At 53.9% G+C, this 21,156-nt stretch overlaps 2 protein-coding genes across 3 annotated transcripts in view; both read left to right on the top strand.

Moving 5' to 3' along the window:
* LOC103662379 (tetratricopeptide repeat protein 12) overlaps nucleotides 1–15,084 on the top strand; it is a 37,577-nt gene extending 22,493 nt beyond the window's left edge. The window contains exons 12-20 of the mRNA XM_040630656.1: nucleotides 623–711; nucleotides 2,786–2,954; nucleotides 8,002–8,094; nucleotides 9,111–9,171; nucleotides 9,963–10,100; nucleotides 10,596–10,694; nucleotides 11,167–11,235; nucleotides 13,580–13,681; nucleotides 14,986–15,084. Of these exons, the coding sequence (XP_040486590.1) occupies nucleotides 623–711; nucleotides 2,786–2,954; nucleotides 8,002–8,094; nucleotides 9,111–9,171; nucleotides 9,963–10,100; nucleotides 10,596–10,694; nucleotides 11,167–11,235; nucleotides 13,580–13,681; nucleotides 14,986–15,084 (919 nt within the window). The remainder of the gene's footprint in view (nucleotides 1–622; nucleotides 712–2,785; nucleotides 2,955–8,001; nucleotides 8,095–9,110; nucleotides 9,172–9,962; nucleotides 10,101–10,595; nucleotides 10,695–11,166; nucleotides 11,236–13,579; nucleotides 13,682–14,985) is intronic.
* Nucleotides 15,085–15,746: 662 nt separating this feature from the next.
* LOC121102927 (tetratricopeptide repeat protein 12-like) lies at nucleotides 15,747–17,353 on the top strand. Of its 2 annotated transcripts, none has more exons than XM_040631212.1 (2): nucleotides 15,747–16,187; nucleotides 17,206–17,353. In XM_040631212.1, exons 1-2 carry the CDS (start codon nucleotides 15,937–15,939, stop codon nucleotides 17,276–17,278), a joined length of 324 nt encoding a protein of 107 aa, XP_040487146.1. In that variant the 5' UTR covers nucleotides 15,747–15,936; the 3' UTR covers nucleotides 17,279–17,353. The 2 variants fall into 2 exon arrangements, with proteins under 2 accessions (XP_040487146.1, XP_040487147.1); XM_040631213.1 differs by having other exon boundaries at nucleotides 16,824–17,353.
* The last annotated feature ends 3,803 nt before the right edge of the window (nucleotides 17,354–21,156 follow it).

Below are 21,156 nucleotides of genomic sequence, written 5' to 3'. Positions count from 1 at the left end.
GGGTCCCACCAGGCACTGCAGAGTCAGAGAAATGACCATTTTTCTGGTTTCCTACCAATTTGGGCAAGATTGCCATTTGTTCTTTTCCTCTCTTGGAATTTGCTGATCACATCAAGAAATGAGATCCACAGGGTCCTGGCGGATCCCATTTGTAATTTTATCTGAAGAAAGACCCGTATGGAAGGAGGTGGTTTGCTAAATTCATTTTTACTTTATTTCATATTTCAGTGGTTTGGGTGCAGCTTAGGTTTAGGAGGACCCTGACATGGGCTGAGGTCACCAGCGCACGTTTGGGTGCGTGTGGGGGCCCGTGAGCCCACAGTGGGCTGCTGGTCCACCACAGTTCATTGGTCACTGCGCAGCTGTCGCCCATGGCCCCATTGGTCACTGCGCGGCTGTCGCCCATGGCCCCGGCTCAGCAGCCTCCCTCCGTGCAGCCCCTACTCCTCGGCCTGCGCCCCTGTCCCAGAGCTCTCGGTTCAGTGCTGACCAGCTCCCGGGTCCTAATGACCTATAACGTTACTGTCTTCAGCCCACACTGCAGGAGTCTGGAGGTGGACTAAAGCCAACCAGAAAGATCAGGACTACTTTCTGGTTTTAATATTGCTGTCCTTTGCTCTAGGTGCTTTTCCAGGGCAGGAAAAGATGCGGTGGAAGAGATGGTGTGCCTGTCTGTGCTCAGGCTCTGGCAAGCAGTGTGCACGGGGAACGGTAAGTGCTGGCCGTCCCGTTAATCCTCGTTCATGCTCTGGCTACACGTGCGCGGGCAGGGTTGTCTCCCCCTAGGCCAGGCCCGAGGGAGGTGATGTCCGGACCTTCCCCCAGAGAGAGCATCGGGATCAGAAGCACGGCCTGCGCTGCGGCCCTGTCCCTGCCGCCCTTACAGCTCCCCTGACGTGGACAAAGCCACTGTCAGCAGAACGAGCGGTCTCATCACCCGGGCGCTTTGCAGACCCGGACCCGTGACGTCGGCGCGCGTGCTGGCAGTGTAGTGGACAGACTCGTCCCTTTCTGTCCACCTAAAAATATCGTTCCTTTTTGCTGACCACAGTGCCCATTTCAGCATCGGGAGACTCCGGATGTCCCTGCTGACATCTTATATATGACACTGATCCGTGGAATAGTGGGACAGTAAACACTAGCTGACGTTTATCGACCTTGTTCACATTTATTTACCTTTCTACATATTAGCATTTTCTGGGTTTCACTAAGTTTTTGCACAATCTCTTACCCCCTTTGTGAAGTAGTAAATGTAAATAAAAATTGTAAGTATTTCCCTCATTTTAAAAAAGTCATGTTTTCATAGGGAATGGCCCAACCTTGGATGGAAAACACTGAAAATGGGAATAATGATATCCGGGTCTCCTTTTCACGGGGCTCCTGTGGGAAGCCGGCCATAGACCTTGTGGAGGCAGTGTCACCTGTAACTGGCTGACTGTGAGATGATGCAGCTTTCTCCCTTGACTTAGTGGAGTGAGGGAATCATCTAAGTTGCAGAGGGCTAGAGAACGAGGGGAACCCTTTCCTGAAGGGAATTATGCTCAGCCGGGTGCAATTGTCAAGGCACCCTGCTGCTCCGTGGGGTTCTGCACTGGCCCGGGGTGGCCGTCTCACACCCCCCCACATGAAGGGACAGAGCCAGGGCTTGGTGACCGAGGGTTTCCTCAGGGTGAACCAGACAGAGCCCTCCTTCCCTGCAGCCTTGATTTCTTCCGCCTGCATCGACTTCGGCTTCTGTGAACGTTTTTCTTTAACATCCAAACAGCCCCTGGTCAGACACAGACTCTGACGCACAAGCTCTGTCAGATCTGTGAAACCCGGGTGTCTCCAGCTCGGTGAACACAAGGCAGCTTCTCCGAGGGACACGGGCGTGCTTCTAAGGTTGCGCACGTGGCCCTGTGTCCCTGCGACGCTGTTGAGTGGGAGAGAAGCCGAGACAGGGTGGGGTGGCTCGTGTTTCTGACAGTACTCGCAGGAGAGGCGGGAGTAGCTCCTCTGAGGAATGAGCTGACCTGGAGGGGCCGCGAGAGCAGGGGACTTTCACGGTCAGCTTTATACTCCTGTGTGGTTTGGATTGTTTACAGTGAGCTCCTTTTCCAACATAAAAAGAAAACATATCAGCCACAGAGACTCTGCCCTTTCATGGCTGAGCCTCCTACACCAGCCTGTCCCCCTGCGTCTTCTCAAACGCATTCAGGTACCTGCTTAGAAAAGGAGCTGGGGAGCGGGCCGAGCCAGTGCCACCGCCCTGGAAGTAGCTTACATCTGGGGGGGGGGGGGAGCATGCTCCGCTCATGAGTGTTCTTGCATGATTTCTCGTTTTCTAGAAAGAACTCAAGTGGTCGCTCTGGCCAGTGTATGAAAACTGGTGGCCTAAAGGCATCCACAGCTAAGCTGATCTTAGTCCCTTTCCTCACGTTCCAAATCCCACACACCAAGGAGCTGTTGGCAAGAATAATGCTACGTGGCGTCCGCATGTGAACTAGCCCCTGTTCTAAGCACCGGCTCGTATTCATTCCCTGAACCCTGCTAACAACTCGGCCACATCGGCCGTCTTCCTCATCTCCCTCAGGAGGAAGCTGAGGAGCATGGGAGTTCGTGACTCAGCCACGGTCGTGCACCTGGTCACTGGGACCTGGCAGCCTGGTTCTAGAGCTCGTGCTCTGACACTTGATTACCCTGCCTCTCAAACGAGGGGAGAGAGCTGGATTTCCCAGTGGGATGGTGGGAGAAAAGTGGTTTGACCGCTAGCATGTGCACAAGGCGCTCGTCCCCTGTCTTGCAGAGGAAAACCAGCGCCTGCTGCTCGAGTGCCCCGACGTGGGCCGGCTGCTGCCCTCCTTGCTGGCCACCAGGGCTCTGAGCGTCCGCCAGCAGAGCCTGGCCCTGCTGCTGCAGCTCGCCCAGACGGACCACGGACGGAGCCTGGTCATCAGCCACCTTGACCTGACCCGGTAGGACTCTGCTGGCGGGAGCTTCCTGGGGCTTCTCAGACTGGCACCCGCCACGTTAACGCTTGCCCGTCCCCTTCCCACACCTCCGACAGGAGAGGTGCCGTCAGACTTCATTAAGTGTCAAAACGAGAAAGAGCCTGTGGAAGGAGCACTCCCTCGGGAGGACTTCTGGGACAAGCTCCTGTCTGAACTTAGTACCTGTGAGCAGTTTCACTTCTCTGACCGGTTTCCTTCTCGAAGATATCATAGATGGTGCAAACAGCAGCCCTTCCAAATCCAGACTGGGAATCCAGCTCTAAAATAGGTCATTCGCTCCTGCCCCGTCAGCCTCCGTGCAGTTCTGCCCTCCTTCTGCCCGTACCTTTCTTCTTTCATTCCTGTTTGAGGGGGCACTCTCTGAGCTGGCATGTTCTTAAAGCCTTTCTGGAGCAAGGTGGAGTGTAAATAAATAAAACCCATCTGGAAGATGTTTGCGCCTTACAGCCGTGGAAACAGAATGTGCCTCTCCCCTGAGTAGACTTTCTAAAAAATTTACTGAACAACAGTGATGCCTTCCAGTGCGTTTCAGTCGAAATATTATTAGTTTCTACATGTGAAATTACCATTTTTTATATCAGAAGAGTTGCATGTTGGCAATTTTGTGTGGCTCAACCCCATAGAAGTAGCAGCAAGGATCACAGCTGGCTTTATACGTGTTTCATACACAATCTAAACACAGAAATTGGCTTCCGATTCTTTTCACTATTATCTCACTTTATTGCCTCTCAGCCTGAGAAGGAGGCAAGATAAGTGTTATGAGCCCATTTCACAGATGGGGCAGGAGAAGCTGCGGCACATTACCAGGGAATCTCACCCCGTGTCTCCCAGGCCCTGAAGGCCAGCTCCTGCTTCTGTTCCCAGTAAGAGAAGCAGCCAAATCTAAAATCCTGTCACATCTTTCCTGCACCAGGCGGAGACCTCCGGCGCCCGTCCCACGGAGAGGGGAGGTCCGTCGTGCACAGGGTGCTTGCTGAGCCTCGGCTGTGCCCCCCTCCCCACCCCTCACCCCCTGCTCTCAGCCCTGCCGCGGCCCCCGTGGCTCGCCAGTGGAGGCTTGGCAACCCCCCAAAGCTCAGCCCACACAAGCAGATGGATTGTTAGAGTTAAATCCTCAACAGCACATTTCACATTTCAAATGACTGCAGTCACTTCCTCAAGGCTTTCCTCATGGTTTTTTATTTGGTTTTGGCCTCTGTGAGTAAACGCAGCTGTAGTTGTCCTGAGCGTCCTCCCTGCACCCCCCCCCCAGCTGTCTTTGAATTGCTTGAGTTTTCATTTGAATTTTTCCAGTGTTCTGGAGAGTGGCGTTTATGAGCGTCTCCCGCAGTCCCTCCTCATCTCCAGACTGTCAGAGACACCTCTGCTGATTACCGTCATGCCCACTAGTCTCATTAATGTCCATCTCAGATTAAACCAGAAAGAGATGGAATGTGTTCTCCGAAATGAAGGGAGATGGTTTCACGCAGGACGAGGCTGCACACAGGTCTCATGACCTCACAGAGAGGCACACATATCACTTTCCTCTTAAGATGCTTTTCCCCATGTGACAAGTCGAAGGGACAAGTGAGTACTGACAGGAACCTAGCGAGGGCCAGTGCCATTTTGTGGAAAGCGCTGGGTTTTTCGATTCAGGCAGTCATGAGTTCAAATTCTCTGCTTGCCTCCTTCTACATACGTGGCCCAGGAAAGCTGCTTAACCTTGGCAAGCTCTGGTGTCTCATCTGTATCACAGACTCACAGTGAAGCTTAAGAGAAGTGATACGTGTGTGCCGGTCACGTGTTTCCTGCTGCATCTTACAGAGTAGCTGATTGGGAGAAGCTGGTCTTGTTTCTCTCGCGTAACAGAAGAGACTACAGATGGCCACAGCCAGTTCAGTGGCTTAAAGATATCAGGGTCAAAGTCTCTGTCCTCCTCTTGATCTCTCCCTCATGGTCTCTCGAGGCTGCTGCAGCTCCAAGTATCACATCCCTCATTAAGACGGGTTACCACCAGCTGGATCTGTCCCTTTTATCAAGAGAAGCTACTGCTTATTTCTGTTTGCTCAGGATTGTGTCACAGGCCACCCCTGGTGGGGAAAGTGGTGCCAGCTTCTGTAGGAGAGTCAGACAGGATAGAAGGGAGATGGTGGGGTGTCTGTGGGATTAGCCAGCAAATAGCACCTGCCCCAGTAAAGAAACAGGATGTATGCTTCTTCACATGGAGAGGAGGCCTAGATGTTCATGGCTCCTAAGACAAAAACCAACATGATCTAAGACTGGCAGCTCCTCTTCTGTACGTTTCAGGTGCATTAGCGTTCAACCTCAAGACTGAAGGAAACAGATTTAATTGGTGAAGGAAGAATCTGAACTAAGAGCAAAATACGTGATTTCTGACAGCAGGAACACTAGAACTCCCCTCTAAGGAACGGGGGATTTGCAGCAGCTTGGAATTACCTAGGACCACAAACAGTCTGGTCCAGCCCCACCCAGTGCCCATGTCCCTTTTGGGGTACCCCACTATGGCCTGTGCACGATGCCCTCCAGGGAAGATTCCAGCATTGTCATTATATCTTTCTCCTTTTGATTAGGATGGGTGCTGTAACAGCTAATAGACTGGGGGTCTTTTCCTTGCCGATGAAGGGGTGAGATCTCACCTCCCAGGGCAGTTCATCCTGTTCCAGGAAAGTTCTGACTGATACAAAGTTGTGTGCTTGCATCAGACACAAACTGCCTGCCCCGTTCCATGCTCCCTACGTGGGCCTTGGTTCAGTCTACTGAAGGCATCAAATCTCCCGCTTCCCGGTGCCTGTGACATCTGAAAACACTGATCTTTTTCAGGTTAAGCATCCTGGTTTCCTTGAGCGTTCTTCAGATGATGTGACTTCCAGACCCCTCCTAGAACAAGCTGCCAAATAAATCCAGTAGCACAGATGTGGGTGACTGGAGTCCATTCCTAAAACCCCAATCTGATGGTCCCGTCCCTGCCTCTGTGGTGAACTGCCCAATGGCATTGGTCCTGTGGATCACTACCATTCTCCATGAAACCCCACAGCGTGGCTGTCAGGACACTGCCCTTCCTGGTCCTCCTCCTACCCCCGGTACTTCCTTCTTGATTCCTTCACAAGCCCCCCTTATGCAGTCGTCCTTCCAAGTCAGTGATCCTGGCCCTCTTCTCATCCATGGCCTTAACTGTCATGTGCAAGTCCTTCTCTGAGTGCCACTCCCTCTGCCGCCGGACACGTCCATCTCCACGTCACAGGCATCACTAACTTAAATCTCAAGAGGTTCTCCAAGCCAGATCCTCCACCTAAACTTCCCGTCTTCATAGGCGGCATCTCATCTACCCAGTCCGGGTAGAATCCGGGGGGCTCCTGCAGGGGGCCCCGCGTCTGTAGGAAGATGGCATATTGTCGCTTCTCCCTCCTCAGCATCTGGACTCCCTTCCTTCTGGCTCTCCTCGGGCATCTGTGACCACCCCTTCAAGGCCTTCGCGAGGGCCTCTCCCCAACGGAGTGCCTCCCTCTGCCCCTGCCCCAGCGAATCCCTCCATCTTTATTATCTGGCCCAGTCCAGTTCTTCCGCAGTTGGATTCCCACCTCCTGTGCCTCCCGCTCCAGGGCAGCCTCCACCGTTCCACCGAAGGCACCTGCCATGACGCACATCCGTCCTGGTATTTTCCTACTTAAAGCTCCAAAATGACCCCACTGCCTCTAGCGTTTGCTCAACACTGAGAAACCCGGTGCCTGGGAATTGCCTGGGGACTTCCGACATACACCCCCACACTTAGGAGAACCTAGGCCCACGGGGTAAAGTACAAGTTTCCAGCAGACCCTAGAAGGTCCAGCACCCTCCCCTTACTGCTCACTGTCCTCTCCTCACGCCCTAAGCAGTGGCTGAACGGAGCTGCTAGCCATCCGCACGTGTGCCCTGAGGCTTTGTGAGTGCTGGGTGCTCTGCTGGAGATGCTCCGCTCCGGTCCCTATGGTGCCCGACACTGGCTGCAAGCTCCTTGGGGCTGAGACATTGTCCTGTTCCATCGCTGTGGCCCCAGAACCGACCCCATCGCCAGGCACTTAGTGCTCCGTAAGCACTGTTGCTTGAACCAACAGAAGTGAACCCTGTACTTTCAAGTGACAGCTGAAGGGTCATCTGCTCTTTGAAGCCTTCTTCATCTCTGTCCTCCCGCACCTGGCGCCAGCTAGATGTCGAGCCCACTTCACATCCACCCACTTCCAACATACCACCTAACACACGCGGGTCACTGTAGGCGACCAGGAGCCCAGGACTGCGCCGCTGTCCTAAGCACGGCACTCAGCACACTGTAGGTGCTTAGGACAGGTTGGCCGGACAAATGGCCCCCAGTGGTGCCAGGCAGTCTGTTCGGGCAGCTGAAGCCTGCGCTGGCTTTCTCAGGCAGCTGCACCAGACTGTTTGCTCATACTACGTTTGCAACTGGCTGAAAGCCCTTAAATCTTTTGTATGAACCAGGCATAAACCAGGTCTCCCAGTTTTATTGCTTCTATAGACTTTCCAGCTCTAAGTGGAGGACTTTGAATTTAACCCTATTAAATGTCGTCTGACATATTCAGCAGCCTGTCAAAATCTTGTTGAATCCTTATTCCATCCCCCAGCTCATTAGGGGGCCCTCCCTCCCACTTTAGTCATCAGCAGATTAGTAAGCGTGCCACTTGGATGTCACTTACGTGATGGGACTTGGCTGAGCCAGAGTCACACGGCAGAGGCACAGGAGATTCCGCCCCAGCTGACATCTGATAGTCAATGAACTTTGGCCAAAACTGTTCAACCCTCTCGGAATTAACAGCAAGTGGCAGAGCCATTCCTGTAGGAGATTGTCTCTGTCTTTGGGGTGGGCAGGGATCTGGGCTTCCTAGGAGGACATAGCGAGGCCGCCCTTTCAGCTTCTTTGAGCCGGACGCAGACTCCTTCCTGGTCTCTTTGCCCGGTCTCCTTGTTGGGGTGCTCTCAGCTGGAGGACAGCCCACTCTGAGGTTGTTGTGGATTTTTGCAGATTGTTGGAAGCCCTGGTGTCATTTCTCGATTTCTCAGATAAGGAGGCCAACTCAGCTATGGGACTGCTCACAGACTTGGCTCTGGAAGAAAGGTAATTTTTATTTCCAGAAATTGACATTTCTTCTTCAACCTTTGTTAAACTGTCTGATCTTTAAAAATGTGCAGTATGCAGGGAGGCTTGGCCAATGGAGCATCACAAGATTCACTGAGTAGGAGGGCTGATGCCTTCCAAGCAGGGGGCTGGAGTTGGCCACTCCAATCTGTCTGCGTGCAGGGGGACCCAGTCCTCGATGAGTTTGGAAGCAGCAACATACTTAAAACAGTACCTCTCACAGTAAACAAGCCTGCTCTGTAGTGGAGAAGCTTCTTTTCCTTCATCAGTGCCTCATAGGAACTGCCCAGCAAGTGTGTGTTGAACGAATATGAGAGAAGGCACAGTAGAAGGTAGCCTACCCTGGGGTTACGAGTGGCATTGTGGGTAACCCCCCCCCTTATCTCCACTCAGCTGCTGGGGAAGACAGCAAACATCACAGATTTTCATAATTCTTAAGGTTTTTTTTAAGTGCCTCTCTGGTCTGTTTTTTAAATTTCCTCCCAAACTTCAGGGTGTCTTGCTTAGAAATGGTCATATAATGAGACAGAGCTGTTTGTGCTCATAGGCCATTGGCATGAGCTGGGAACAGGTAAGAGCCACTCTCACATGTACAGATGCGTGTGCATCTGGGCCTTCCCCACGACTGTGTTCCAGAAACACGCTTGCACTGTGTTTCCTGTTTGCAGGGCACACAGGCTCAGAACGAGGGGAGGGCAGGGGTGGTGTTAAGTCAGCTTGGCAGAAATCTAGGACTTCCAGCAACTTCTGCATTGAGAAAGCTGCCATCTGAGATCTATTATTTAACATCAAGGGAAATTCTCCAGACTTAGAAAAATTAAAGCCACGTTACATACCCAGTGACATTTGAGGGGGGGGACTCAGAATAAATCATCCATGCACGCTGCAAACCACACGGGCAGAGTTTCTGACAGTCGGCTCCATTGTCCCAGACGCTGTGTTTATGTTACAGTTTGTGCACGCAGAGCTAAATCACGGGGGTGTTTTCTCAACAGATTCCAAGTCTGGTTCCAGGCCAGCCTTCCAGGTGTGCTCCTGGCACTCACAGGTGTTCTGGTGAGCAAGCCCCTCACTTTTATCACCCGTGACAGGCATTCTCAGGCTCATGAGCAGAGCCATTTAAACACAGTTTACACTCCAGGGCTCCTATCGTCCCTCAGGTTGATTAATCATTTACTCACAGCTGGAATTTACACAATTCTCAGTTATTAAAACAACTGCAGCTGGGACAGGTGGGGATGGCGTATGGATGGGGCCAGTATGGGGGAGACAGAGGTGGATGTGGACTGTGTGTCTTAGGTAAAGGGGGAGAGGGAGGGTCAGTCCGCATCTGTCCCCTTCTGACCCTAAGACCAGTCATAGGACCGCAGGGCAGCCCTGTCCCCTCAATGGCAGTCATCCCCACCAGGAGGACAAGTGGTAATTTGAGCCAATGAAGCAGGACATTGCAGGGTGGGGTTCTTCTAGGAGAGCGTGCTGTGACGGGGACCTGTCCCGAGGGAGCCATAGAAGTCCCAGGGGACCTGAGAATATAGCCACACCCCCATATTCCACACATGTGGAAATGGGAGCTCTGAGAAGGGACAAGACTTGCCCAAGTTCTCCCAGCTGCTTGGTGGCATCCCCAGGACGAAATCCCAGGCCCCCTATTCCAGGCTAAGGTGCTTTTGGGTGTCTGCACTCTGCGTGCCTCCGTCCCGGTGCCAGCGTGAGTCCATTGACGGCCCTGGGTGGCATTACGCTCTCCGGTTCCCAGACATTTCTGTGAGTGAGGAGCACCCCTAGAGACTGCGCCGGCATCGTTTGCCTGCTCTCTGCAGACTTTCTTTCTCTTGACTCGCTTTTAGAAGAGAGATCCCGTGGTAACCAACGCCTCAGCTCTCTGCCGGTGCATTGCCCTCATGGGGAACCTCAGTGCTAAGGCCGGCGTCCGAAGACAGATGTCTGCCTGTGAAGAGTTCCGGGAGGCCTGTTTGGGCCTCATGGTATCATAACTTTTCTCGTCAGAATTAGTCTTTGCTCCGGCTTTGGGAGTATTGGCCTCTCTTTGATTATCTGGCTTTCCAAAAATCCTGTTGGCGAGTACTGCAGCCAATGGCTTATCCCTCCTCTAACTGTAGATTTTATGGGTGGCCAGCCTTACAGAGCCCTCCAGGTCAAGCCTCAGCCCCCCTGGAGAAGTTTGAAGGATTTTCTGGTGGAGCTGGCTTAACTACCCACATCAGCAGCTCACGCTCCAGTCTACCCCCAGGGCCAGGCCGAGCCAGAGTCCCATGGCACAGGCAGCGAGACTCCTTGCAAGTCTCCTGCACTGACGCCAGCCCATGGAACCGGTTTCTGATCCTCCAACATCCCCTAGGTTCCCGACACTGACAATTCAGGGAGTGTAAGTAATGCTGGGGCCATGGCCAAGGGGATGAGATGGCCATGAAAAGCTGCAGGGCAGAAAGGTCATTGATTACTTTGCTTTGTTTTCAAAGGCCCGGTGTGAGGAGGATGTGGACCTGTTCAGAGAGGTCTTGTACACACTCCTGGGACTCGTGATGAATTTGTGTCTTCAGTTCCCCATCGTCTGTGAGGTGCCGCGTTCTTTCCTCCTGCTGGGAGCCCTAGAGCACCCCAAGCCTGTGCCATTGCCAGAACTGCTTTCATTTTCACAAAGAGAATAGCACAGGACTCAAACCCTGGTGGCGGGAATGGGGAATGCTGGACAGATGCTCTCACTTTGTTCCTCCCAGAGGTAGATGAGTCAGTCAGATGTTCCTCCAGAAAATGGACTGAGTGTCCGAGATGTATTGAGCATGGTGCTAGCTTCTGCATTTGCAAAGTCCAGCAGAAGGTTGTCTCTGGTCTCACGGTATCGCCCTGTAATTCGGGAGACAGCCATGGGAGAAAGTAAGAGTGACCAAAGAAGGGGTTGGGAGGGGAAATATGGCCAGAGCATGGCCCTGCTGCAGAGCGAGAGGTCAGGCTGTGTGCTCGGAAGAAGCTCCGTGGAGGATTCAGATTAACAGGCCATTCAGACGTCCTCCTCGCTCGCTGTCGTGGCAGGTTTGGGCCCTGGAGGTGAGCAGGAGATGCATGTTTCTACTGAACAGCCAGGATGGAGGGATCCTGACAGTAAGTGTCTCCCAGGGAAATCTGGAAACAGCTTCCTTTGTTCCTGGAGATTTGGTGACGCCCCCACCCAGTGCCCATTTGTGGACCCCCAGAGTCCACGGACCCAAGTTAAGAATCCCTTTTTCTGTAGTTTGCAACTTAACAACTTACACAACATAATTTATCTGATTCATCCTGTTCCAAGATATCCTGGTACAAATCGGACAGGCCACAAGATTTTATTTACATTCTCTTTCTCTGGCCTGTATTTGTCTTTGCCAGGCCTGAATTTTGAAGCCTGTGACCTTGGAGGTTATTTATGCGTAATGGTTTTAGCCCCCATGGAGAGATATGCTGGGATAGCCTTCTGGTTTCTGTTTCTGACATTTGGATAAGAAAGCTGAGAAAGACCTATGGTTAGCAGAGCACTGGGAGAACATCAGTAGATTCACCAGACTGTTTGCTGCCATCCTAGTTCTTTACTCACATAAGTAATCACCCCAACTTTTCCGTCTATTAGGTCAGGGCCCTCGCGCTTAGAGAAACAACTAGGGCACATCCAGCAGGTCTGGGAAACCAGCCTTCAAGGGGCACAGACTGGGGACTGGGTCCAGGACCATAATAAAGGTTCTGAGCAGATCGGATGAATCCTGTTTGGGGCTAGTGTGCCTGTAACTTCCCTGAAGTCCATTCAGACATGAGGGGATAGAGGTTTTTAATGTGAACTCCAGGAGTGTGTGGTAGGTCTCCAGGTTCCCCAGAACCCCCTAAAATTGTATAGACAACTTTGAGTGTATTGTGCGTTTTCATGGGAAAGGCATCCTGGCTTTCATCAGACCCTCAAAAGAAGATCCACGACACCGGAAGGGATGAGCACCACTCTTCTCAGGTGCTTGGGTTTCTCTGAATGGTTTAGACCAGAGCGAGGCCTAGGGTCGTTCCGAGCTCCCCCTTCCCGTGCTCTCCCGGCCAGACTTCCCCCGGACCCGGCCTGTGCCTCAGTCCAGGGCTGACCGGCTTGCGGAGCAACAGCCTCACCAGGGCGGTCTCGTCCTTCGGGGGGGTGCTCTCCCCACTGTCTCGGGCCTAAAAAAAGATCCACAGTGTCAACCCTAGCAACATTCTAGCACCTGCAGGGAGCAGCTGAGGGAAACAAAACTGATAATGTGATAATACACACATTTATCCCTTCCTCCTAGGGAGACCTCATTAAAATCAGACTGAAAGCATTAGGGGACAAAAAAAAAAAAAAAAAAAAAAAAAAAAAAAAAAAAAAAAAAAAAAAAAAACGTTAGAAACACACATTGACAAACAGGCAAGAGGTCACCAGTCGGTTTTTTGAGCATTTTAACCCATTCCTGGAAGATGGAGAACAGCTGCAGAAGTCATCATTCATGAGGCAGGGCTGAAGAAACGTGCAGCCTACAGCTATAGGGACACAGGTCTTCCCTGGAGGACCCTGGAGGAGATGGAGACCCCAGAGCCCCAGGTGCAACACAGGGCACGAGGACGAGATGGGGGACCACATGTGGCCACCAGGCAGCTATCCCTCGGCTGGAAAATTTGAGCCTGCTTTCTCTTGTGGAATTGAAAGACCAGAGAAGAATGTTTTGCTTTCTAGGATTTGGAAGTGCCTCCTCTCCACCTGTCAGTCGACAAAATCCCCATGAACACAGCACGCCCAAACATACTTGTACTGCTTTTCCAGAAATGGGCCCAGAAATGGGCAGCTAGGGTCACTGGACATTTCAGGAAAGCCACACAGAGAAATAGAAAAACCAAGATTAACAGAAAAATCAACTTGAAAGAAATAGGATACAGGAAACAAGAAAAAATAAGTATCATTTGTGTCCTCGGAAAGATTCAAGATAGTGTTCTATCTATAAGACAGAAACAGCTAGCTATTAAAAAAAAAGGAAAGTGGAACTAGAAAATCCTAAATGAGGTCTCCCAGACAGAACAGACAAAGAGATTCAGACAAGATGAAGGAAAAGCTACGAGACCCGAGGGTCAATGCAAGAAGTCTACCACCTGGTAAAGGGCCTGCTGCTACCAGAGCGCTGTGGGGTGTCCAGGACTTTCTTTGCCAGCACTGAACTGGTCAGTTCTGTGTCGAGCTGAAGTGAGCCGGGCCTCTGTGTGCGGGGGGCCGAGTTTCCAGCCCTCGGTGTCACCTGCCCCGCAGCTATAGAATGCTGCTTACCGCATGGTCCTGGGCTGCTCCAGATTTGTTAAAACCGAGGTGTGGGTTTTGCTCCCCATACTAATGATCGTTTTTGCCTCCCCAGGCTACTTACTGACTTTTCAAGGTCTTCAGTGTTTCTGAACAGAACAGTTAATCATCTTTCCTTTCCACCTCACTCAGAGAGCTGCTGGCGTCCTCAGCCGCACCCTTTCTTCCTCCCGGAAGATCGTGGAGGAGGCCCTGAGAGCCGGAGTGGTGAAGAAGATGATCAAGTTCCTGAAGGTAGAGTGAGCTCCCCGGACACACGCGCTTGAATTCCCGGGGCGTCATAGATCATCCGGGGGACAGAATTAAGGAGGGCCGTGTTGAGTTGGGGGGCCGCCATTGCACCCCTGCCCGATGTTACACTTCCTGACTGAGGGTTCCTCCCGCCTGTCACCCAGACAGCAGTCTGCACGTCAGCGTAAGATCGTTGAACAAATAAGTAAATCGTTCATGAGGAGCATCCATAAAAACTGCTTACCAGGCAAGCCTCACTTCAAAGTGTACGGCCTCTTCCCCCGAAAGAAACGGTCGGAGTGGCTTTCCACAAGGTCCCACGGGCCCCTTACTTTGCTCACGTCCTGCTCGCCATGCTTTCCCCGGCTGCCTGGAGAGTGCGGACTGTAGCTCCCTTTATGGGCTACGGAGGGTGCAGCCTTACCCTGGGACAAAAGGATGCTCCTGGGGTCTGAGCAGTCAGTGCAACCGCTGAGTAGGCTCACTGAGAGGGCCAGGTGGGTAACGGGGCTGCCGTCTGCGGCCCCTGCTCACGCTGCCCATGCCCGGTGAGCTTCACCCACCATGTTAGCGTCGCGACCCCATGGCAGACCTTCTCATCGAGCCCCAGGCGGAGCAGGGCCAGGAAGCGTGCTCCGTCGGGGGGCCGCTGCTGGGCACAGCAACATCGAGGGGGTGGGACGGCGGGTCGGGCTTGAGGCTGTGCGTCGATGATGACCCACTCTGAGCCGCTCTCGCACACCCGCTGGAGCCTGCTGGTGGCTTGCACACGCACGTGCATTATGCATGGAAGGTGCACATGTGCATCTTAAAGACCCTGCTCTGGGTGATTTTGAGGGTTATGACTTGACAGTTGTCACTTCTTAAAATGATCTAGATTTGTGATGTTCTCCATGCAGGCTTGTCAGCCTGAAAGCCTTAGCAAGTCACTCCCCGTTCTCCAGTGCTGACGTGACACGGGGTCAGAGGGGCTCTTCCTCTCTTTTTGGTAGATCGGCCAGCCGGCAGCATCCTTCCGTCCTCACCACTCACTCATAAAGCCTTCTAGGGGAACTACCCAGGTGTGCGTGACAGGCCCGCAGCCCATCGGAATTCCTGGCGGGCTGTGGGCTGTGATATTGGGAATGTGAACGACACCACCCCGACAGGGACCTGGCTTGCTCCCCAGGAAGCACAGGCATTCTCAGGGGAGCAGTGTTCCAGAAGTTCCGGAAACCGCACAAACACAGGCACGGCTGCTCACTGGTTTCTGGCCCAGAACAATCCTAGGATTGACTTTCTTTTTCTGATTTCCTTCTGAAACCCAGACAGGGGGCCAGACTGCATCACGATATGCCACAAAGACGCTAGCTGTCTGCACGAATAGCTATCACGAAGCGCGAGAAGAAGTGATAAGACTCCCTTAAGTGGAGCCTACATCCCAGGGGTTCATCCATCCTGGAAGCCGCAAAGGGACCTGGGACAAGAGCGGGGAGAGACTCACATAGCGCTGTGAACCTCTCCCTAGACTGCCTCGGTGTTTACCGAGTAAGATCACCGTTCCCCCCATTCTGGAAACATTTAACGAGCCTCCAGCTGCGCACTCATAGCAGGCCCATGCTGGAGACTCCGCTGTGACGCGGACCAGAGATGACGGGGTTGATGCGGGGAGCCCCCCGCCCCCCGCTCCAAGTGGACGGAAATCGTTTCTGAAGTATGCTGCTTAGACTGGCCTAACACGGTTCTCGCCCTTCAAAGGGGTGGTGGGCGGACACCTTCAACCTTCAGTGAGCTGGAGAAGAGCAGAGTCAGAGCCAGCATCGGTCTAGTAACTGAGTGGCTGCAGGCGTCCGTAGCCGGGCTTCCCGGCGGGCCAGCCTGCCAGTGCTCGCCTTCCCACTGGCTCTGGAATGCGTGGGAAGTGGGCTGAGTGGGCCCTTCCCCTGGATCCTGCTCCTTGCCCTGCAGCTACAGGGAGCAGGCCAGTGGCCTCCCACTTGGGCTGTCAGGGGGAGCGTAGGGGGTAAGAACGGGGACTTCAGGGAAGACAGGCCTGTCCGACGCGTCGCATTCATTCACACAACAGCCGTGCCACCCTGGGCACTGCTCTGGGCACCTGAGAAACGTCGGAGACACAGCAAGGCCTGAGGAGGCTCACGGTGCTCAGCAAATACTTGCTGAGGGACGACACGTCAGCTCTGGGGACGCTTAGTGTCCACGGACACTCCCTGTGCCCGCCGCGTCCATTGCTAGCCTCCCGTTTGGGACTGGGGGGACAGATGCTTATTGTCTTCTGTCCCCCAGAGTTCGGCATTCTGATGAAGCTGCTCAGCTCCGAGGATGAGATCGTGGTGGGCAACGCCGCCCTGTGCCTGGGGAACTGCGTGGAGGTGCCCTACGCCGCGCTTCCCCTTCTGAAGACGGAAATCGTGCAGGTGTTGCTGAGGCACACGGGCGGCGACGCGCAGAAGACGGCCGTGCAGCTGAACGCGGGGATCGCCCTGGCGAAGCTGTGCACGGCCGAGCCCAGGTACGTGACGGCTCCTGGCCGGGTGGCCCGTGTCGGTCACATCCCGCAAGCCGCGGGGCCAGCCGAGGTGCCGTGCGGTGGCCGGGCCTCTGTGTCCCCCATTCTGCAGGGGGAGCTTCCTGTGCCGACAGGTGTTGGGCCCAGTAGCTGCTTCCCTGCGGGGCTGGGGAGCTCTGGGCTCCGGTCAGAGCGGAAGATTCTCCTCTGGCAGGGGTGTGTTCCATGCGCTCACTGCCGCGGTCTTCCCTCCATCCTACTCCCTCCTGCTCCTCCAGCTTCTCGCCCTCTTCCCACACATCCCTCCTGCTTCACTTTTTCCCCTGGGGCCTGAGCATATGGGAGAATGTCCAGGGAGGGTAACAGTCTTGTGCTGGAGAAAACTGAAGCGAGAGGCAGCATGGCGCGTCCCAGACCACCTGGCAAGCTGGGCAAGAGATCTGGGCTTTAGCTGTGCATCGCTTCTCTTCTAGCTTCTGTTCTGCTCTGGCTGGGTTCTGATGTGCTGAAACGCCTAGTCATTCATGCTCCCAGAAGGTGCCCCCCGCCCCGCGTCTGAGGGATGGAGCCCTGGCGTAGAAGGGGGTGCCTTCCACAGACAGGCAGCAGCCCTGGCCTGCCTGGCTCCTTCTCTTACAGACTAACCCTCTGATTCCTCCTCCGGAGAATGAGAGGGTTGGCTTGGATGACATCTGAGGCCCTGTCACATTCTGATTGTCCAAATGGAAGGCCTGGATCAAATCTTTCTTCTCCAGAAAGCAAGGCACATTAGCTAGGATGAGCTCCGAGTGGCAGCCTACTGGGGAGTCCCTGAGAGCAAGGTCCCAGCGGATCAGCCACTCACAGACAGCATTTACCGTGTTTTGTGGACCTTCCCGAGCACCCTCCCAGCTTCAATCACTAGGACTCCCCGGGCAGCAGCTGCTCCCCTTCCGCCTTGCCAGCCAGCTTCTCCCTGAGAGGGGGTGGCTCTGGGCGCCACGGCACTGATGTGCTCAACCTCGGTTTCTGATCACGGCAGATTTGCTGCTCAGCTGCAGGAGCTGCACGGACTAGAGATTCTCAGCTCCACGATGAAGCACATCGTGGATTAAGGCACGTGGCGTCTGCGCGTATTTTCACGAGCACGGGGCTGTGGGCCCTGTGCTAATAAAGACTTTTCAAATGTCCACTCCAGAGATGACTATTGTTTTCACATGCTTGCTTTCTGGTGTTCACCAGTAGTGGGAGAGTAGGCATCAGCCTGGCCACGGTGTTAGAAACCACTCGGCGTCCACCACGCTTCCTTCTGCTTCCCTTCCTGCCCTGCAGGGGCTGGATGCCAGCAAACAAGAAGCCATGTTTCCCAGATTCCCTTGTAAGCAATGGTTCTAGACAGGAACTAGATTCTGCCAGCTGAACGCCCTTCCTGCCCCTGTGGCTATTTTCTGCTGGCAACATGCTAGAAACATCAAGTTTTTCCACAGCGGGATCTCAGTGTCCAAGTTCCGGGCCAGGGACAGTGGCAGCGGTGGTGGTGGCGGTGGTGTTGGTGGCAGCTTCTCAGGCCTGGCCTGCCGCTGTGCCATGTGCTCTTGGATTCAGTGGGTTGAGTGGTAGGTGGTGGCTCCCCTGTCAGGGAGTTCTCAAAGATCCAGGGAATCGTCCCCGGAAGCCCCGCCTGGTGCCTTCGTCCAGCCCATCGAGGGATTTGTAAACACCTGTTCCACGTGTTAGATGGTTTTCTGCTTGAAGTGCCAAAGCAGGGGCACTGTCTCCACCCTGACCTCACATAAATGTCGACATATTTATTCCCCAAACCCACCCTGTGCTTTCTCCCCCGCCCCAAACCTACTGCTCCCTTGCCGCTGCCACCTCTGGACCCCAAGTCCCTAAATGGCAAGTCCGACAGGTGACTTCTCTTCTTCTCCCAGGGCTCATCACAGTCATGTGACCATTTTAGGGTGGGCAGCAGGTCACTTAACCTCTCTGAGCTTTGATTGCCGCTTCTGGAAAAGCTAGAATACCTGCTGGCCAGTCCCCTATATTGCTGTGAAGCCTCGATGATCTTTCAGAGCTCACGGCGCTCCAGGAATTATAAAGTGCTGCACAAAGGATTACAGGCTCCATCTTGAAGTCGAAGGGGTTGACTTTGGCATCAGTTGGGTGAAATTTGAGGGGCCCAAGCAAGGGTAAAGCCCATGTCCCTTAAGGAATCAGAGCTGGACATTCTCTGGACCCATGTAGGAAAGGAAATTCTCCCCTCCCCAGAGTTTTTATTCCGTACGCACAAAGAAATGGCTCTTCACAAGTGCGGTAGCCCTCGGTGTGAATTAAGAACCCTGCTTCTGAAGCTAAGATTAATAATCGGCACTTGGAGGAGCTGGAAGGAAATCAGTAGCCCTGAACCCCTCGTGCACCGTGCGGGGCTGGGGCGAGCTCACTGGAGTCCTTTGTGGTGGTGCCCTGGCACGGTCCCGGGGTGGCCGCCAAGGGACAGGCTGCAGCAGAGGGGTCAGGACCTGCCCGCTCAGAACCAGGAGGCCAACAGACACACTTCGAGAGGCTACTGAATGGCAAAGGGAGCTGGCTTGATGCTAAACAGAGCACAGAGAAGAAAATGAGAGACAGCAAAATGTGCTGTTTGCAGAGAGAACTCGGAGGAGCTTTAAAAATGAAAGGTTGCCTGTACAGAACCAGCAGGCTCGGCTCCTCCGACGCAAAGTTCGCGCCCCTCCTCCCGCCACTCTGGCTGCACTCCTCCCTGGCTTTTGAAAATGGCTATTATACGTGTAATCTCTTCCCCAAAGAGTAGGGAATGTCAAATTATATTATTATTTCTGCTTCAGAGTGCCTGCTGAGAGCAGTCATCTTGCCCGCTTTAGACAAGGGTCCGGCTGCAGCTACCGAGCTCCCTCCTCTCGGGTGGGAGACAGATGTTTTACACACCGCGTTCATCTCCAGCGCGAGCCCACCTGCCCAGTCTTGTCACCGCTGATGCACGCTGTCACACAGGGCTCCCAGGAGGCATGGAAAAAACGAATTCGGTGTTGGAGAAGGGGTTCATCTTGTACCAGGAGCCGTTAGCACCTTCCTTCCCACTCTCTGGGCCACGGCTTATTCTGGGAAAGCCGTCTGCGTTCCACGGGCCAAGGAGTTGGGGTTGTCTATCCTAAGGAGAATAGGACCAATATGGAACTTACGGAGCACCCTGCCACCGCCCTAGAGGTGTCAGGTGACAGATGGGAAACAGCCGTCCTGGCCAATGTGCCGGCCATGGTTCCAGAGGTCAGAGGTCAGCGAGGCAGGACTGAGGCTCAGTGTTGGGAGGAAATAAGAGAAAGGGGCAGGACCTGGCTTTGTAAGCACTTTCCTGAGGATCTGTTGCCAAGAACTTCCTGGCTTGGAGAGCCAGATGACATTCATCCAATTTTCTAAATGCCTTCAAAATAGGGACTCTTCAGAGGGCCTGGTAAGAGGAACGAGTCATCGGAGGTGAAGAAAACATTTACAGTTCACTTCCTTTCCCCGTAAGAGAGGCTCTTGGTCCTCAGAGGCCAGTGACCTGCAGGGCCGCAGAGAGAGAATGAATGATGCCCATGGCCTGAGCATCTGCCCTTTGCCAGGCCTCCAGTGCCTCAAGACCCTGCCCCACCGCAGCCTCAAAAAGACCCCGTGGTGGGTGCAGAAACTAAGACAGGAAGACAGTAAGTACTTCTTTCCCAGGATCACAGAGCTGCTAAGTAGGGGAGTCAGAATTTCACTCCAACCATGGTTTTAACTCCTTCGCATGTAAACGTCCCTCCACTCGGGGGCATGGCTTAGAGGAAAGTCTTCTAGTTTCTCTGAGCCTCAGTTTCCTCTCTATAAAAATGGGCGCAACACTTGCAAAATTTTGGATTCAAATAAAACCTACATGAAATGCTTGGTATCAGTGACTGGAAAACAGAAGGCGCTTACTTCGTGGCGACTATTATTTCTAGGCTGGAAATTACCATGAACTATCTGCCTCCTCCCACCCTCACCAAAATCTGCTCATCTCCTAGGTACCCCCACCCCCGATGAAGGCGAGCAGTTATCTGACTGTTATGATTGCCTTTCCCTCTCTCCTGCGCCTGGTGGCACACATGAGGGTCCCCCGAGACCCAGCTGTGGACTTGCCTTCTACGACCTCCGAGGCATCCAGGTCTGATGGCCTGTGCCAGGTGGGGTTCTGAGCAGGGCTCTCGGCGGTGTGACAGTGCTGACTGCCAGGAACGTGTGACCAGAGCTTGCAAGAGGCCGGGGCCAGGTTGCATTTACACGAGCAGGGCCCGGCATGCAGTGGGCTGGGGGCCCTGACTCAGGAAGTGCCTCCAAGCCCCCTTGCCACATAGATGCTCCCTGTCACTGGCTGTTTGTCCTCAGTTTACAATCAGGAAAACCTATTGATTCCAAGGACTTGTTCATTCATCAAGATACTGGCCGGGGCTGCAGGCCTCCCTCCCTGAGTGCCCTGGAAAGGGAGCGTGGGTAACAGCTGACCACCACCCGTGACAGCCAGCTCCCGGGGTTCCTGCTGCTGCCTTGCACCCGTGAAGCGCTGGGCTTCTGTGTCTGAAGCCGGCTTGATGACTTTTTTTTTTTTTAACGAGACATCTACTTTGATCTCAAATTCAAAACAGCCAAGTGAAGAATGGGTTCTCTGCTTGTGTCCTGGGGCTGGAATGGAATTTCTCCGGCAGGGGTGGAGAGGGGCCCTCGGGTGCCGGCAGCGACTGCAGCGACTAGCTATGTGCTCCTGGCCACCGCAGCCTCGGGTCCGCCCAGTTCCAGGCCTAGCGCCGGTCGCTGTGGGCTGAGAGGCGCTGCTCCGTGTGGGCGCGGCTGCCTGCCAGACGTGCCGGTTCAGCTCAGCCTGAGCATTGCTGCCCTGTCACATGGCGTCCCCAACTTCCCATTCTCGCTTTTAATCTTCAGCCGCCCCATCTGCTCGCCGAGGTCCCTCACTCCC

Source organism: Ursus maritimus, unplaced genomic scaffold, assembly GCF_017311325.1.
Source record: "Ursus maritimus isolate PB19 unplaced genomic scaffold, ASM1731132v1 scaffold_16, whole genome shotgun sequence".
NCBI lineage: Eukaryota > Metazoa > Chordata > Mammalia > Carnivora > Ursidae > Ursus > Ursus maritimus.
Note: the sequence above shows the minus strand (reverse complement) of the source record. Positions and strands in the feature narration are given on the sequence as shown.